This window comes from Doryrhamphus excisus, chromosome 10, assembly GCF_030265055.1.
Source record: "Doryrhamphus excisus isolate RoL2022-K1 chromosome 10, RoL_Dexc_1.0, whole genome shotgun sequence".
NCBI lineage: Eukaryota > Metazoa > Chordata > Actinopteri > Syngnathiformes > Syngnathidae > Doryrhamphus > Doryrhamphus excisus.
Window position 1 is genome coordinate 18,471,800 of NC_080475.1, and position 18,929 is coordinate 18,490,728.

At 44.5% G+C, this 18,929-nt stretch overlaps 1 protein-coding gene across 5 annotated transcripts in view; it reads right to left on the minus strand.

The window, feature by feature from the left end:
- scn8aa (sodium channel, voltage gated, type VIII, alpha subunit a) overlaps nucleotides 1-18,195 on the minus strand; it is a 63,380-nt gene extending 45,185 nt beyond the window's left edge. For 2 of the 5 annotated variants that reach the window (XM_058085758.1, XM_058085755.1), the window contains exons 1-6: nucleotides 18,080-18,195; nucleotides 12,263-12,596; nucleotides 5,717-5,835; nucleotides 3,054-3,143; nucleotides 2,306-2,434; nucleotides 125-216 (exon numbers count right to left, since the gene is read on the minus strand). In XM_058085758.1, the coding sequence (XP_057941741.1) occupies nucleotides 125-216; nucleotides 2,306-2,434; nucleotides 3,054-3,143; nucleotides 5,717-5,835; nucleotides 12,263-12,541 (709 nt within the window). In that variant the 5' untranslated portion in view covers nucleotides 12,542-12,596; nucleotides 18,080-18,195. Of the gene's footprint in view, nucleotides 1-124; nucleotides 217-2,305; nucleotides 2,435-3,053; nucleotides 3,144-5,716; nucleotides 5,836-12,262; nucleotides 12,597-17,715; nucleotides 18,008-18,079 lie in introns of those variants that run through there. The other 3 variants (XM_058085757.1, XM_058085754.1, XM_058085756.1) reach the window with 2 other exon arrangements.
- Between the last annotated feature and the right edge of the window lie 734 nt (nucleotides 18,196-18,929).

The following is an 18,929-nucleotide window of genomic DNA, read 5'->3' on the forward strand; positions in this document are numbered from 1 at the left end:
CGACGCCACTCACAGAGCCTGTCCACGGAGGAGGAGAAGGGTGGAAGGTAAAATAAAGGAAAGAAAGACACACACATCTAACACCAACCCTGCCACTAGGAAGCCCCGCCCAATCCTGTCTTACCTGGAATTACAGAAATAGTTTTCAATGCCCTCAACACCCTGAACGTGCGCAGAGCTGAGACATTGCCTAGGTTTACAAACTCTGTTATATACCTGCAGGATCAAATCACAGTTACAACAGCTTGTTATTGATGTGCACATGTGACCAAGGAGAAGTTCACACAACACCGCGGTAGACGGGCTGCAGGATGACAGGCGTGGACAGGGAACGGGCAACTTTACAACCTTGAAGGGCTTCATGAGGTCCCGGAAAATGTGCATCAATAAATATGGAGGAACACCCCAATGATATATTCCAATGGAAATGTGTCCATCGAGCTGGAATTGGAATGTCGTTAGCGTGTAGGCCACATGAGATTGGGAAGACCTTGGTTCGAATCTCCGCTTGGGGATCTCTGTGAGGGGTTTGCATGTTCTCCCTGTGCCTGTGTGGATTTTCCCCCAAGGTTAAGGTTTATTGGCAACCATCGGTATGTACAATTGGATGGATGGATGGATGGATCTGGAAATGGATATTTGCCCTAAGAAATGATGTATCCGTTTGAACAAACAAATTTTTAGGTTTTTAGGCTTTTTAGGTTGGTGAACCTGATGGCCGGCCTAGCTAGCCATCACTAGCCACATTAGGCTATGTTCACACTGCAGAATACTGCAAAATAGTGATACTATATGATTATGTCCTTTGATTTTTCTTAGCTTGGTTATACTGTATACTTGTTATACCACCCACTACCTCAACATACTTAAAGTGGAACTGAATTTTTTTTGGACTCATTCACAATCCTTATGTGAAACATGAACACATATTTATTTTCCTTTTCTGTACATTCTAGCACCTGATGTTAGCTAGCTAGCAATGGCTGTTATAGGAAATTTGACGCGAAAGCCCTCACAGGGATAGATGAGAAGGGAAATTAACTTTATAGGATTTACAGAAAGTGTGCAATCATTATTTCAACAAAAGTAAGCAGGTGGATACATTTGGGCATCCAAATCAATATTTAGTAGATCCTCCTTTATCAGAAAAAAATGCTTCCTATAGCTTCCAATGAGGGTCTGGATTCTGGTTGAAGATATTTTGGACCATTCCTCTTTCTAAAACATCTCCAGTTGAGTCAGGTTTGATGGTTTCCAAGCAATAATAGATTTTCAATAATATTTTGGTCTGGGGACAACATTCCAGAACGTTGTACTTGTTCCTCTGCATGAATGCCTTAGTAGAATTGGAGCAGTGTTTAGGATCATTGTCTTGGTGGAAGTATCCAGCCAACTTCAACTTCGTCACTGATTCTTGAAGACTGTTGGCAACAATCTGATTGGCTTCACTTGTGTATGCAGGTCAAGGAGCTTACCAAACTAATGTGTTCCAATAATTAGTGTTAAAGGTATTCTAACCAATAAAACAACAAGGGTGCCCAAATGTATCCACCTGCCTACGTTAGTTTAAATAATGATTGTAGGCTTTCTGTAAATCCTATAAAGTTCATTTCCCTTCTCATCTATCCCTGTGTTGGTCTGCTATATGATATATTTACCTGGAATGGATGATGAAGAATAGAGTACAAGCCACCAATGTCACTTATAGTCATGAGTGTGACGAGTGATGGCTCAGTGTATTCCCATTATAAAGGCAGTGCTTATTCCAATAGAACACATTTACAATGTAATAACACTTGGTTTCAATAACATTATTATGTTTGCTTTGGCAAACATTCACTATCTCTACTTTCAGTGATTTTGCATTGATCTTAAACTACATTTCCATCGCATTTTGAGATTAATTTCCTTCCCTCAAAGCACATATTAATTCCAATGGGTTGATTCCAATAAGAAAAATAACAGCCAATGGACTTTAATTTGCTTAACTGTTTAGGGCAACCTACCGAGTATAGTTGAAAGGCCCTCAATTGAGAATGTTTTGATGAGAATAGGTGTTAAAAATGAGATGAGGGAGTCTGAGGTGTGGATGCTGCCAGCCAGGCCATGGTGTGTGGTGTGTCAACCTTCAATTCCCCAAGAGAAGTCTCTCAGAACAACGGAGGAAAACCCCGAAGGTGAGTTGTCAGCAGGAAAGATGAACATTGAGATCAGCCAAAGTAAACATCCATCAAACATACTTTGGAACCAACCAACCAGCATTTCAGCTTGGATGAGGACTAACAAGTAAAAGAGTAACACTTACGCCATGGAGATGACCATGAAGTCCAGCCAGTTCCATGGGTCTCGGAGGAATGTAAACCCGTCTATACAGAATCCTCGTGCCGTGATTTTTACAAGAGACTCAAATGTATAAATCCCTGTGAATGTGTACCTAAAAGACAAACGTGTTGACAAAATCACCCCAGAATCCATGATGAATATGCATATGTACATAAACAGTACAATAGTAAAAACGACCCAATAGTTGGGTGGAAGCAGCTCTAGTTTATGCCTCTCTCACGTTATTGGGAAAGAAAGCATATTTGGTATCTAGCAAAGGACACCACAGCAGAAACAGATGCTTCCAAACCGCATCCTTCATAGTATTCTTCTTGAAATGATATTCATCACTATCACAAAGGAAATGATAATGAAAACAATTTCAGAAAGTGACTTGCATTCAACTACAATCATTTTCTGGGGTCACAGGTTCAATTTTAAACATTGATTCAAAACATATTTCAATGAATGCCGATGGTAGGGGGTGTCTCAGGATGGCATTGCTACAAAGGCCATGAATTGAGATTTGAATATTGTGAAATGTTTGTGTAAGATACTTCAGATGAATTTCCATCCATAAACGAAACGCTGACATGTGAAAATATTCCACTGTGGCAAAGATCAAGAATGGAATGTATGGCAAAGAGAGGCACAGACTGCAACTGACTGTAAACTGTTATTATTAATATCATCCACTACAGAAGAGGTCAAATAATAAAATGTGTACTTACTCTACTTGTTTTGACCACTCGGGAGGATCACTAAAGGTCATGAATATACAGTTGGTCAAAATAGTACACATAATGATCATGCTGAAAAGAGTGAGGAGGAGGTTAAGGAAAAGAAGGATTGAGGAGGCAGTTATAAACATTACACTCATAACACAATGTATGAAACACACAAAACACATTATGAAAAAGAATAAAAGCGATAAAGGGATCAGAAGACAAGACAAACATTGGAAAAAGTACAGTAAAAGACATTGATCTATTCATATTGATTCTATACATATTAATTGCAAGAACATAGAACTGCATTCGTCTGAAGAGCGTTCATTACTGTAACTATCATGGACATTAGCGGTGTATTCTCACGGTTCGGTGCATACCTCGTTATTAAGGGTTCAAACTACAAAACAATTGCTGCTCAGCTGTTGTGCTATCATGATTTAACGTTTCATAAACTTCCGGCAATGATGGGTTGGACCACCCTTAGCAGGAAAAACTGCAATCAAGCATTGGTGATAACTTACAGCTCTGTGGAGGAATTTGGGCCCGGATTGGATTCAGGATCCAAAATGGAACACACCTTCCAAAAAGTTCTACTTTGGTCACAAAGTATTTTCCCAAAGATCTTGGGGATCATCAAGATGTTTTCTGGCTAAATTGATACGAACAAATGTTGTTTTTGTTCAGCTGTGGTTTTCAGCTTCAAACTCTGCCATGCTGGTTGTTTTCTTGTTGTTTCTTTCTTATGGTGGAGTCATGAACACTGACCTTAGGTCTGCAGTTCTTTGGATGTTAGTGGAGTTTTTGTCACCTCTTGGAGGGGTCCTTTGGGTTGGCTGGCCCCTCCTGCCTCCCCACCGCTCCATGTCCCAAAGCTTTAAAATGACTTTATAACCTTTTCCAGACTGATAGAGCTCTAGTCAGTTATGTTTTATTGGGGATGGGGGGGTGGTGGGCATGTCGGTTTTTCTCAATAAAATGAGTGCCTTCTCCGGAGCTCCACCACACCAACGGATTCTTGGGGGGGGGGGGGGTCTGCCATGCTTCCAGCACAACCACCAGATGAGCGATGAGTGGATCTGTCATGAGCTTTTTCTCTGGTGTGGAGTTTACTTCTGAAATGTTGATTTGGGGCGGGGGACAACAAGCCCCAAATTTATGGGGGCGTTGCAATCTGCTAATATTTCTACTACGTTGCATTCTTCTGCACTCTGTTTGTATGCTACCGGCCCCCACGGCCCACCAAGACAAAAGAGCTCAGTCCATTCATGTCATTGTTCTATGGAACAAATTTGTGAAGGTGCTGAATCCAATGGACAAGGTGAACTCTCCTCCTGCCTGTTTGGAGGCGGGACGTGAAGAAAACAGACACGCATGCCCAATGTAAGATATTGAGGCCAGCAAAATTATCTAGTTTATTTATTGTGCAATAAATGTATTTATTTATGATCGTCCAAGGCGCCATTTTTTTCTGAACAAGATATTTTATCAACTTTTAATGTTGTGAGTCCCTTACAGTATTTTTTTCAGTTTTAACAGTGTGAATTACTGTTTTTGTTTTACGTAAAGTTCTTATTAGCTAATCTCCTTACCAGTTGCATACTCTGACATGTTTGTGTGTTATCATTAGGCTTTATGGTCATCATTTCTGCTCTTTCCTGTTACATTACATTATACTTCGTGCTCTATTTTACTTCTTCAATGTGCCTTCAGCCAAAGAAGACAAGCCACATGCCCCAAATGACCCCCGGGGCTGCACCTTGGACACCACTCGTTCACGTAGTTCACCTGTGTTTTTATGGCTGCTTTAATACTTCAGCTTGTAAAAGTGCCGTCCACGCCTGGATCTCTGTTTCCACAGCAGATATTCCGCCTTAAGGGTGGCAATATTTGCATGACTGAAAACCAGGACCCAGGGCCCACTCATGAGATACTGAAATAATACTCAGGGCTCTAATCTTATGGCGCAGCGCAAGGTGGCGCAGGATGGCGGAGTGTAGCGCAGTCCACGCAGTGCTAATTCCATCCAGCACACCACAGTCCCCCCCCCCCCAAAAAAATGGCTTGCACCCCCCAAATCACAATTTGAGAAGTGAAAACTCCACCAGAAAAGCACAGACAGATCAGACAGATCTACTCATCGCTCATCTCTGTGGCTGTGCTGGATGCTTTTTCATGTAGAGCAGGAATGCTGGTTGAAAACAAGTAAGAAGCCTGGATTAGCCTGCTGCTGTGTTTAATGTAACTGTCAGGAACATATGACATGTCCCACAGGGTGGCGTATGTGGTGCATGACACGCATAGTGGCCTCTGATTGGCCTCTGCAGTCCACTCATGTGCATTTAAAGGAAATGCGAGGCATTCATTTGATTGGCTAAGATTACACTCTGGTGGGAAGGGTGGAGGCGTTGGTCATCAGTTCCAATGTCATTTTCATTTTCTGGCATTCCATCAAAGGAAGGATAAAATGACACGATTCTACAAGACTATGACTCATCTCATCGCTCTTATTTCTTATCAGTCATTTTTGCGTTCTTACCTCCCGTCTACACTCATCATATGAAACGTACACCACATGTAGACAGACAGGACAGGACATGTGAATCATTCATCCTGAATAATACACAACACAAGCAATCCTTGAGCCTTTGCATTTCAAAGGATATGAATGTATCAAAATTTTAATAGCTATTTGCCTAACCGGATTAAAAGGACTTATGAAGTACAAGGCAGGTGTGGCACTAAAACGGAAGATTGTCTTCCCCCTGTTTAGCACTATAAATGTCTGTGGAAAGAAGAAGAAAGAGAGAGAAAAATAAACTTCATCAGTTCAAACAATCTGAATTAGAATTAGAAATGCATTGTCGGTGTATCCCACCAGAGATGGTCTGCATTCTGTCCTGAATTCGACACAATGAGACCTGCCCTCTGTTCAATCAATTCTTTGGCCAAAAGGTGATCAGGATGTCACGTTGTCATGGATACGTTGTCAAACCCAAACTGCGATCCTTAGGAGTGATGTGAAATATGTTCCAAATAAAACTACGACACAAAAGACTTTCAAAGACAATCAATTCGGTGGATTCTGGTGGGATACATGACATATATCAACCAGGATGAAGGATCCTGTGAGCAACTGCACAAAACATTCAGATCATAGAGTCTTTTTATACTCAAAACACAATTGAAGAAAGAAAAACTGCTGCCAGGTTGTTTCTATTATTAGCATGTTGTCCCATGAACTCATCTGATTGATCACATACTGGATAACCAGGATGTGGTTGCATGTGTGGAGTGTGCACGTGTAAAGGCATCCTGCATTTAGCTGCCGCCGCTCATGGCGCCGCACCCATGCTCAGCTCAGGGTTTTTTGAGAAGCCAAAAGAAGGCGCCAAGCCTCTTACTGTGGATAACCTCATAATTGCTTCAATAAAACATGGCCAATGGTATGAAAGTTTAATGAGACGCTGTGCATTTGCACAAGTGATATGGGTCGCGTGCTTTAACAAGGCCTCCCCCACTACATTAAGCACTGCAGAGGATGCTGAGGGCTGGAGATGTCGAGTCAGCTGTTGGGCAGGGGGGTGTGGGGCGGGGCACATGACTACTGCAGCTAAAATGAATCCAAGAACCAGTGGCCGACTTACCGTGAGGCAAGCACAGGTAATTGCCTGGGGGCCTAAGACTTCCAGGGGCCCCGAATGTGTCATAAAAGCGTATTACTAGGGGGGCTCCGATGGATGGGCTGATATCGGTCACAAGCCGCGACACTTGCATGTGGGCAAAATCTGTTGCACTTAGTGCAGGAGGAACATGGATGACGTGTGACGCGTTTGCCATCTGCAACCACTTCTGACTCTGTGGTGGATGCACAGCAGTCTCGGCCCGACCCAGTTTGGCTGTCCAATGAGACACACCAATTTCAGCTCCAGTGCCAAGCTGACGGACGAGGGCTGGCAGAAGAGGGAGTCGACTGCCTCTGCGGTTCAGAAGGCAGCGGATGCAGCTGGAGGGGCCCAGCAGAGGTGGATAAACCTGCTTTTCATTCAGGTTTCCAGTAGAAATAAATCCATTGTGGAATAGAAAAGGTGAGTTGCGGATACCAGCATGTTGTTCATGTTCTGCTAAAACCAGCATATTGGCTTAGTTAGGCTTGGAATAAGCTATAGAAATAAATGTTAAAGATGAGTAGCTCATTTTCATTGTGTAGAAGTATCTCTCACAAGAACAACCTTGGTGAGCCAGTCGTACATGTGATCGGTATTGGTATCAGATGATTTCACTCACGGATTATCGACATCGGTATCGGCAGCATAAAACCCTGATCGGAACATCCCCACTCATTACTGATTTTATTTCTTTAAAGTATGTATTTCTGTTTTAGTGTGAGTGTTTGAAGGACTTCTGCGAGCTCGGGAAATATTCTTTTGTCATATTCACACTTGATAGTAGATGACATAATGAATAAACCAAATAATCAATTGAATAAAGCCTTTGTCTGTGCAGTACAAGGAGGTGGAATCCCCAATGACTGGGTTTGCATCGACCCCTAAATGGCTAAATACACCCCTGAACATAAACATGTGGGGTGGTGTGTGTGTGTGTGGGGGGGGGGGGGGGGGGGGGGTATAGGGAGCCTATCCCAATTCACAGTAAGCTTATTTCATGCTACCACTTTTTACATCAATTGCTAACACACTTGTTTGTGCACTTCCTGTATTTAACATATACCGCAAATTTGGAAATAAAAACATTTTAATTACATAAGAATGTATTTTTTCAAAGCATTAATGGTCATGGTCTTTCTTTCTCCAGGAAATGTTCTGATACTTTGTCGTAAAAGACTGATCGCCTCCTGATGAGTTTGTGTATGTAATCCTCCATCTTGACAGGCAAATTCCTTCATTAAGCAAAGCATACAAACATATTGAATGCATTTCATTTTCTGCTAGCTAATTTCTGCTAGAAAGTTAAAATTCTGGCTTTTCATCTGTGGAAGGTTGGCAGTGACAAGCACTTTCCAGCCCCCCGCAGGATGCAGCGGGCCTACCAGTGGGCCTCCTGTATGACATTTTCATGTATTCTATTGTCTGATTAGCAAGAGGAATCACAAATAAATGTGTAAACATGAAATTGTTGGCGACATGCTGACAAACAGAAAGTGGCGTGCGCCATGATCCATTTCAAGGTGCACAGCAGGCGGGGCTTGCACACTAAGCTGAGAAGCTACGCTTACAGTGGTCCCACCGTACTTGATGAGGAAATCTGCTCATTCAGTGATTTTGACCTAAGAAAAATTCAACTGACAAATGATATTATTTGTTTTTGTATTTTTCATCCGCCTCACCAACCTCCCTGGACTCCATCACTGGCTGTAGCCATATTCACGGCAAACATACTGTAGATGAGCACCATGATACATGGGCACCACTTTGACTCATCCACACCCAACTGCCATGTTTGCATCAAGTCTTCCTCATCCTCTGTCACGCATGACTAAACTACTTCAAAGCTACTGAAAATTTCATAATGGGGTTCTGAGCGGCAGCGAGACGAGGCACACAGCGGCGAGATGGCGAGCGAGGGAAGCAAGCAGACATGCAGCAACTGTGGCAGCAGTAGGCTGAGAGGAGCGAGCAAGTCGGCCAAAAGACAGGGAGAGGGGCGGGGCTGAGAGAGAGGCAAAGAAGAAGCACCCGCCATTATGCATGGCTTCAGAAAAATAATAGCACAGGTAAGACAGTGGAGGTGCACTTAGTGAGGTGGTTCAGGAGTAGACCAGTTTCACCAAGTACACATGACTGTACTGTAAAGAAATCTCAACTCTTTCATTGTCCCAGAAGGGGAATTGAACACATTCTGAGGAGTTGTAATGAGGAGAACAAGTCTGGGATTCAGTGCCTCACCCAAAGGCACTGCTCGAACCGGCGTCTCCCCAGCATCTAAATGATCTGTATCCGTACCATACTCAGTGCCTACTCAGTAGGCTGGGCATACACAGGAAGTGGGTGTGGTTTAACTGGAAATTGGCCAAGCTTAAAGCTGGCCATAAAGCCGTACGTTATTTGAAGTCTGAAATTGATTTGGATTGATCAGAAGTTGCTTTATGTTTTGTTTATTGTGCAAACAACATAACAATAATGTGTCCGCCTTGCTGACTCTATTTTTAGTATTCCAACTGACTTTATATCACCAGCCAAAAAAAAAAACATTGTCAGTGACTGATGCACAATCGTGCCTGCTGTCTCTGAAAAAAAATTGTAAAAAAATATTTAAAAAAAGGTAAATTGAGGAAAAGAAAAGCCAAGAGGGCCAAGAGTGGTTAGCGCGCAGGCCTCACAGCGAGGAGACCAGGGTTCAATTCCACCCTCGGCCATCTATGTGTGGAGTTTGCATGTTCTCCCCGTGCCTGCGTGGGTTTTCTCCAGGTACTCCGGTTTCCTCCCACATTCCAAAAACATGCTAGGTTAATTGGCCACTCCAAATTGTCCATAGGTATGAATGTGAGTGGGAATGGTTGTTTGTCTATATGTGCCCTGTGATTGGCTGGGCCTCTCGCCCCAAGACAGCTGGGATAGGCTCCAGCACCCCCCACAACCTTTGTGAGGATAAGCAGTAGAAAATGAATGAATGAATGAATGAAAAGCCAAAAAAGTGTTTGTTGTCAAAGATATCAAGTATCTGGAACATTAAGTATCTAAATGAAGTATCTACATGAAGTATCTACATGAAGTACATTCACAATACTACACGATAGACAGCAGGACAAGAAGATATGGAAGTGGAAATCTTTTTCTTGCCACAACACCAACGTTTAGATTGGATTAGTATACAGCGAGACAACCAAGGAAAAAATATATATATTTTTAGAAAGAACTGCTTTTATTACACGGCAATTCTTCCTACTCCTTTTTGGACATGTGGAATAGTACCATGGAGTATTACATGTACCCTGTATACATGTTTAAAACAAATAATACCATAGCATACCAATAACCAAAGAACCTGTGCCTTTACTCAGTGGGCCACCAGCCTGCTGCCGGCCGGTATCAGTATCATTGCCCCCCCACCCCCCCTCTCAGAGGGAGATGAGTCAAGAACGAGCTCACGGTGACAAAGACACAAAGGCCAACGGTCTGCTATCAAGGTCATCACCTGATCTGACGTCAGAGCAGCATCAGCACCAGATTCCATCTTTTGGTGTTCCGAAGCAGACCTCATCCAGACATCAAAGCAGCTCTGGTGGCAGTAAAATGGAAACAAAGACGATACATACTCCCGGAATCACTCAACTATGACGCCTGCTATCATTTCCATCGTGTCTCCTGCTTGTCCGTTACGTAACAGTCAGTGTGCACGGCAGGAGACGGCCAGCTATGAGCACTGCTCCTCCATGCATTCGTATCACGACAAATCAGCAGACAAAGGCTTTTTGTGTGCAGGTGTGGCTATATCTGAAGATCCATGCTGACCTGGAGTTATGCAACACTTCCTGTCAAAAGTGGGCCGGCATTTAGAGAAAATTGCGTCTTTTTCCTTCCTTAAAAATAGAATTATGATGATAGATCAATTTAGCCACAGGGTTTGTTTTGGACTACGCTATCATATCAATTCATGCTCAGGAGGTGCACACATCCATTTATGACCACACATGTCTCCTGACATAAAGACCAGGTCTACCAGGCGCCCCCCAGCAGGACAAGATCAAGTGGCTCAAAATGGTTTCACATTTCAAGCATGTCACACTCAGCTTGTCTTTTTTCAATAAGTTTGCATGTTCTCCCCGTGCATGCGTGGGTTTTCTCCAGGTACTCCGGTTTCCTCCCACATTCCAAAAACATGCTAGGTTAATTGGCCACTCCAAATTGTCCATAGGTATGAATGTGAGTGGGAATGGTTGTTTGTCTATATGTGCCCTGTGATTGGCTGGCCACCAGTCCAGGGTGTACCCCGCCTCTCACCCGAAGACAGCTGGGATAGGCTCCAGCACCCCTGCGACCCTCGTGAGGATAAGTGGCTTTATTGAGTTACTTTGGTATACACCAGCCAAGGTCACCCCACCGTAGTCACAATGAGTGCAGGTCACATGACACGTCATGAACTTTCTGGCCTTCTTTCGAGCTCATTCAACCTTCTACTGCTGCCTCCATGATATTCTTCCCTGCTTCACATACGTATGTTTATAGTCTGTCATGCGGAACAACAGTCCCAGATTCATGCTGCCATTTCACCAGGAGATAAAAGCACACAACCCACCTGGATAGCAACCATCAGCCTCGTAGGGATGTTCTATTTTTAGCCATCATGACTGACTCCACCTGACCTGATGATGAAGCTATGTTAGTCCATGTTCACACCCACCACCACTGATATATAGAAATAGTGTGGCATCATAGCAACATGACACTGTAACCTTCCAGTACCTTTAGAACCTTTAGAACAACACACAAAAATCCTAGAGGAAGAGATAATATGTATTCATGTATCTGTAATGTACAGACTGAACTACCGGGAAAATGACCAAAATGGAGAGCATACCAGCATATTCAGGAGTCCCATTGCATGTTGAGTACTATAAATGTGTACATGTTGGTAGGTCTGCATTAACATGAACTGAGGTGGGGAGCTGGTTGCTGGCAAGGTTTTTCTGCAAATAATAATTAGCATCCCAGTTTTCCTCCTCAGGCTTTGTGTGCAGGCTGCGGGATGAACCCCCCCCCCCCCCTTACATTTCTTTGTAGGAAGGCGCTAATGAAAACAGGAAGGTGACGTTCAACACTTGATGCGGGATCTCTTCCTGTTTCCCAGAGTGCTTTGCTGTACTGTTGTTGTAAATGAGAATAAATGATATGTTTGTTGATTATTTAGCATTATTTGCTGGTAGCGTCTTGTCTGTTGACTTCTGGGCAGGTGCAACAGCTTAAGAAAAATAAAGGAGATATAAATAATTGTATTTTTTCAAACCAACTTCGGTTATTTGAAAGGCAAAATGAACAGGTTTTTAGCTTTTAGACAGAGTCAAAAGAGTGTGGGGAGGCCTTGTTCGAGATGAGAAGTAAACCTTCACTGTTATCATTTGAGATGAGCGTACTTGAGAAAACGGGACATATGCCATTTGTAAACAGAGGCAGGCAGTTTCCAGTGTGATAAGTGACACCGACAGGAAGTTGAAAGGCATTTTAGGCTGGACAAGCGTGCATTCTTCCACTCACTTTCTGAGAGTTCAGGTAGTACGGGTCCAGATCCTCCAGTGGTACCGCCACCATTCCTTTAGGGATGTCCCCGTAGATGTAGGGCAGGCTCTTCCCAGCCTCCAGATCGCTGTTGGGCTTGGGCTTGTTCTCGTCATCGTCATCGCGGTAACTGCTGTCCTGCTTGGGTGGCTTCTTGTTCTTCTCCTCGTTGATGCGCTGCTCGAGAGCCACCAAAGATTCCACATTAAATCTCTTGAAGCTATCAGGTCCTGGCGGTGCGAGAAGGGGTGCAGCCATGTTTTCATCCTGCAGCTACTTGGTCTTTAGGTTTGGACCATCCACTCTAGCAGCTCTAGGGAGGAACAGAACAGAAAAGGTCAACTTTGCTTTGTGCAGTGAAACACACACATGATGTTTCACTTCTTCACAGAGAGGACAGGTAAGCCTGAGGAGCTGGTCGAGATAAAAACATTTGCCACCGTCCAAGACTTGTATGGACACTGACAGCCCTATAAAAACTTCCAGACCATATTTGATGACATCAAACAATAAATGGCAGCTGCCAAACACAAACAGTCAATACGGATCGATGTCCAATTGGGCTCCTGATCCGGGTGTCTTCCTGCAGGGTGTTTCCCCCGCTGTACGACTGGCAACTGGTCACAGGGGCGTTGCAACCGGATGTAGTGATCATCAGAGCCCGTGGTGTTGTTGTCTGATTGAGGGTTGGGAACAGCCCATACGCCCGGCTATATCACTGTCGCTCACACCAGCCACCATTGTACCCAGTAGCCGGAAACATTCATGTGATAGCAAGCGTGGTGCCGTTCACTGGACTAACAATGCTGGCCTTTTTTGCCGTTTTAATTGGCCTCCAAAGCCAATCCTCTTAGTACTAAAGTGTGATCACAGTCGTTTCGGCAATAAAATCCACCACGTTTCCACCATGTCTTATTTTGTACACAAGAAGTGCTTATAGTCATGTTTTTTTTAGCGCCACCCCGATTTGAAATCCTGGAGGAAGTGATAATACGTATTCATGTATCTGTACTGTACAGACTGAACTCCTGAAACCAGGACAATGATACAAAATGGAGAGCATACCAGCGTATTCAGGAGTCCCATTGCATGTTGAGTACTATAAATGTGTACATGACAGTAACACCCAGACCCCCCCACCCCCCACCCCCACAGGGCCATCCGAATATTTGAGGAGCACTGTGGTGAAGTAACAATACTCTTAAATGAGTCCAGTTGTTTTGGCTACTCCACCCATATCTGAGTAGATTACTCATGTAACATTGGCGTGTGTAACGTGAGGCATTGATGTAAAGCAGGAGTTACATCCCAACTATTCTTGGCAAATGTGTTGGCTGAGCCAGATTGGACAGCAGGAGAAGCCGCTCGCAAAGGCCGGGTCAGGGGCATTCATGCTATCCCGCCGTATGTCCACAGAGGTTGGTTGGGAGAAGCCGCCCACCTAAGTGGGGGGGACGGCCATAGGAGGACATCGCCCCATGCGGGCGGAGCCACTGCTGTGGCGGCCGATGTACTTTTAAAGGGGACCTATGATGCTTTTTACACTTTTGCGCCCTATAAATGTAGTTAGAATGTTGTATTCTGGTGTTAAAGGGGACCTATGATGCTTTCCCCTTTCTGACCTATAAATGTAGTTAGAATGTTGGATTCTGGTGTTAAAGGGGACCTATGATGCTTTCCCCTTTCTGACCTATAAATGTAGTTAGAATGTTGGATTCTGGTGTTAAACCAGATAATGAGGTTTGGGGATTTGGAAGTGAGCCCTGAAAGAAGTTTGGGATGGCTCAGAACGCAAAAGGTGTGGTAAAACTGCCTCTGTGATGTCACAGAGGGGCGGACTTTGTTATATGGTTCATAGTTAGGAAGTACTTTGGGCATGTGACCAATCACAGCGGAATGGGCGTGCCCGGAGGCGGACCATGGCTGGAATAAATGAAAACAGAGCGTTTTGGCAGGAAGCACAAATCAAAGGAAGTACAGCTGGAATAGGTACAGATTCTGGAAGATCTAAAAGGTTTTCTGTGCGTGTTATTGCGTGTAACTGCTCTATAGGAGATCACAACTCAATACAAAGGGTTGAAAATGAGCATAATAGGTCCCCTTTAAATTCCTGACGCCCTCACACCTTCCCTGCTTACCCTTGCTTGCAATTTGCATCCCAGTTTTCTTCCTCAAGCTTGTGCTGTCTGCCGGAGGAAACTGCCCCTTAAATGTCCGTCTGGTGAATAAATGATATGTTTAAAGCTCACATATTTGTTGGTTATTTCGCATTATTTGTTGGTAGCGTCTTGTCTGTTGTTCTCTACATGTATTACTTTGCTGTGTGATGTTTTAACATTTTCTTTAAGACACCGTAAGTACGACTGCTCGGTGGACTCTTAGCCTGCGTGTGATTTCAATGAAGCTTTTGAGTTCATTATGAGCGCTGACATGGCTCTCCATGTTTAAGTAGGGCTTAATATCCTTGCTGAAATCTCTGCAAATGCAATGTTCATGCTATGTCCTCTACCTGGTTGTCATAAAAGGAAACCTGACAGGAATACCATGTTGCTCTGATGTTAACTGTAATTACGTCCCACAAAAGGACAACAGTCAGTGAAAGTCATACTTGATGTGTTGGTTGGAAAATACAGAAAGAATTTCTACAATAGCTCACAGACCTCACAGCTAGGAGACCCGAGTTCAATCCCACCCTTGGCCATCTCTGTGGAGTTTGCATGTTCTCCATGTGCATGTGTGGGTTTTCTCCGGGTACTCCGGTTTCCTCCCACATTCCAAAAACATGCTAGGTTAATTGGCCACTCCAAATTATCCATAGGTATGAATGTGAGTGTGAATGGTTGTTTGTCTACTATATGTGCCCTGTGATTGGCTGGCCACCAGTCCAGGGTGTACCCCGCCTCTCGCCCCAGGACAGCTTGAATAGGCTCCAGCACCCCCAGCGACCCTCCTGAAGATAAGCGGTAAAAAATGAATGAATGAATGAATTTCTAGAAAACCGGAATTTTGGAAATCCAATAAAAGTAGTCGCCTATCATGTCAGACACAATCACACACGTTAGCGTGGGCAGTCCCTTGAACACTTTCTGTTTTGCTTCTATCACATACCAGCTGCAAAGGGTATGGGGCCAAATGTGTCCACGTGAAGATTTAATAATGGGTGGTATCTAAATATCATGTGGCGCAACTTTCGAGTTGCATTACAATAACCGTGGACATGATTGGCTTCCGCTGGGGTGTGACCCTCCACTGTACTGCTATCACCTTGGCACAGTATTTGGTACATTGGTGGCCCTTAAGAAGATTTGCACCCCTTCAAGTTTGATTGGTTACATTTTTGATGATGACATCAGACTAATCTTTTATGACAATCAAGTTTTATGTTATTATTTTCACGTGCATGCGTACATCTAATATAGGCATCCTCAAAGTGTTATAATCATAAGACAAATGGTCAATATCTTGCGGACAATTAGTTGCTACGTCCCGCCTGTGTCCCTGCAAAGATGGATGGGGGCAAAGTGGTGTGGGTGTGTACCAAATCCAAACCCGAAGGTTGTAGTGGGACTTTTGTACAGCGCAAATATGCGTGTGTGAGACATTTCAAGTCGATATGAGTTATGGGGTCAGACTTTAAATTTACTAACAGTGTATTTATCCAACTTCTATACCACTTGGCCCCATTGGGGTCATAGCTACGCTGGAGCCTATCCCAGCTGGCTTCAAGCGAGAGGCGGGGTACACCCCGGGCAGTTGCAAGGCACTTACAGACAAACAATACAACTCCCCCTCAATATTCAGGATTACATCACTCCAGAAAAGACCAAAGGTTATGCAGATGAATCTTATCATCATAATAAGCGGCATAGAAAAAGGATGGATGAAATATCTCAATAATGTAAATGACAAAGATGGAATTCCAATTTCCATTTTAAATATACCTCAAATAGAAGATCTGTGTAAAGCATCAGCGGTTCAGAGAGAGTACATATAGCAGTAATACTAAAATACTACTGTGGTACATCCCAGTGATTTGAACCGTGCCTCTTCTCTGAAAGACGTTGCTTTCAGGGTGGCCTAAAAAGGGAGTGGTTACCACCATTCCGAGGGCCTCAATAGTGGATGGTATTATGTCATTTTTGGCCTATCACTGCACTCAACATACAGCAGCAACAGGCTGCTTCTTATGCAGTAAACCTGACAGGAATCTACCATCCAAACATTGTCTTTATTTCTACTACACACGAAAATGGTCACCTGGACCCATGTGACTGCATCAGCGGAGAGAGCGGTCCTAAAACAGAAGACTGTCATCACCTCCTCAGATGGCATTGTTTAAGTTTACATAATCAGGCCATTTTATTCCTCGGCTGCAGATTAGACTGAGAGACGAGTGGAGGATGCAGACGCAAATTTGGTGCTTTCCTAACACAATCTATCTGAACATGCTGGTCGTGAGCTTGCACACACGCACACACACACACACAAACACACACACTTCTGACAGCAATCAAACATGCATGGCGTTATCCAACACGTCTGTTTAAAATGGACCCCGGAACCTCAGAGCCTTCTGCTGAGGCTGCTCTGCTGGCGCTGTCCGCTTCAGCACCACACAACATGGAAGCAGGAGCACATGCTCGGATGCACATACACATACACATACACATACACATACACATACACATACACATACACATACACATACACATACACACACATACACGCATACACACATACACACATACACATATGCATGAATATGGGGTCTGAAAATGATTCCAGAAACCAGGCAAGGCCCTCGACGGGTTTAGCAGGCCTGTGAGGCAGCCATGCCAACAACATTTTTTTGTATTCGCCCCCCCCCCACAAAATCAACCATGATGATTTTTGTGGTGACACCGCCCCCACCCCACCCCGAACTGTACATTTAAGCCTATTGCCCAAATATCTGGGATGCAGGCTGATGGTCGTGATGTGGAGGAAGGATTTGTTTGGATGCATTTTGATGGAAAATTAGGTTGCGGTGCCGCCAAAAAGTGTCTCCGCTTGCGACCACGTTAACCGAGGCAGGCAGTAAACACCGACTACTGCAGTGGGTGGTTGTCGTGTGGAGAAAAAAAAGCGTCAATGTCGTATGTTTGTCTCGCCGTGCATCGCAGCATCACACCAGAACAAAGGAGAAACGGATGTTTCTAAATGCCGAACCGTCTACCGGGGGCTCGCCGGTGCGGGTTTTTCCGCTTTGCCTTGAGAGATGAGCACCACACCCGAGGAGCCATGTCGACTAGCAAATCAATAACCGCTATGGATGTGCTACCAGCTGGATAGAGGCAGCGCATTTGGGAACAGAAACAGAAATCCAACCGAATAGAAAGGTTCCCGATCACCTGCATGGATCTCATAGATGGAGATGATCGGGCTGTACTCACATAGCTTCGGCTCCTGCAAATGTGTCTTCCAAGGTTGGGAAAAGGCCAAAGATAAACTGTCCAGCAACGTCAACGTCATCTTTCTTTCTTTCTGTTTTAGCTTGGAACAACCTCAGTACAGCCTACAGTTACCGAATATGACCAACACTTGAAATCCAACATTTTCTATGTTTGTCTCCTCTTGATGGTCCGAGTGAAAGATGCACACGCATAAAAAAGAAGCAGACAGACCCCCACATCCAGCTCCCCCCTCTATTTCAAAAAGATGCGGGCCAGCCTGCATGTCTCTGCGACATTCACGTAAGAGAAAAAGCAAACACCAGCCGCCTCCTTCCCAAGCACACGAATAAACGCAAATGTTCACCTTGGAAACGTTACCGAGGGTCCGGGGAGAAGCCTTCGCGGGACTGCAGATGCTGGAATGGTCGGAGAAAAACTGCAGTTGTCGCCATATTGTTGCTGCCGTCTCCCCCCCCCCCCCCCCCCCCCCGCCCGCCCCCAGTCTCTCCTCTCACACGCCACCCCACCCCACCAGTACCTTCCACCTCCACCGGCCCTCCTCGGAGCTAGCGGCTTCCCTGCACAATTGATCAGAAGTCCCCCCGCTCTAAATCCTAAAGGTCATTTAAGCCTGTGGCCCCCGCTCCCCTCCCCCGGTAGCCAGCAGCCGATGGACCCAAATTCTAAATGCCTGAGTGCTAAAAGAGAGAAAGTTCAGTGCAGGAATGTTGGCGGCAGCAGCCAAGTTTATAAAACATCCCAATTGTGAATAAAAGTTGGTAAACCTCCCACTCCCACTTCCTGATTTAGAGTAGTCTGTGTACAGCGGTATATTTACGATTGGGATTGGCCGCTGGTGGACACCAAAGAACATCTTCATCCATTTCAAGCATGAGTGTGCCACGGCGCTCACAAGTTTGGCTGAAATTCTGCAAAAAACGTCTTCTAACCAGGCAGGTCAGTAAAACAACCAATTATGTTGCTTTATGCCAACATTGAAGCAGCAAACAAATGATAGCTTATGGTTCTAATATTAGTCAAATCATTCATTTTCTACCGCTTATCCTCACGAGGGTCGCCGGGGAGCTGGAGCCTATCCCAGCTGTCTTGGGGCGAGAAGCGGGATACACCCTGGACTGGTGGCCAGCCAATCACAGGGCACATATAGACAAACAACCATTCACACTCACATTCATACCTATGGACAATTTGGA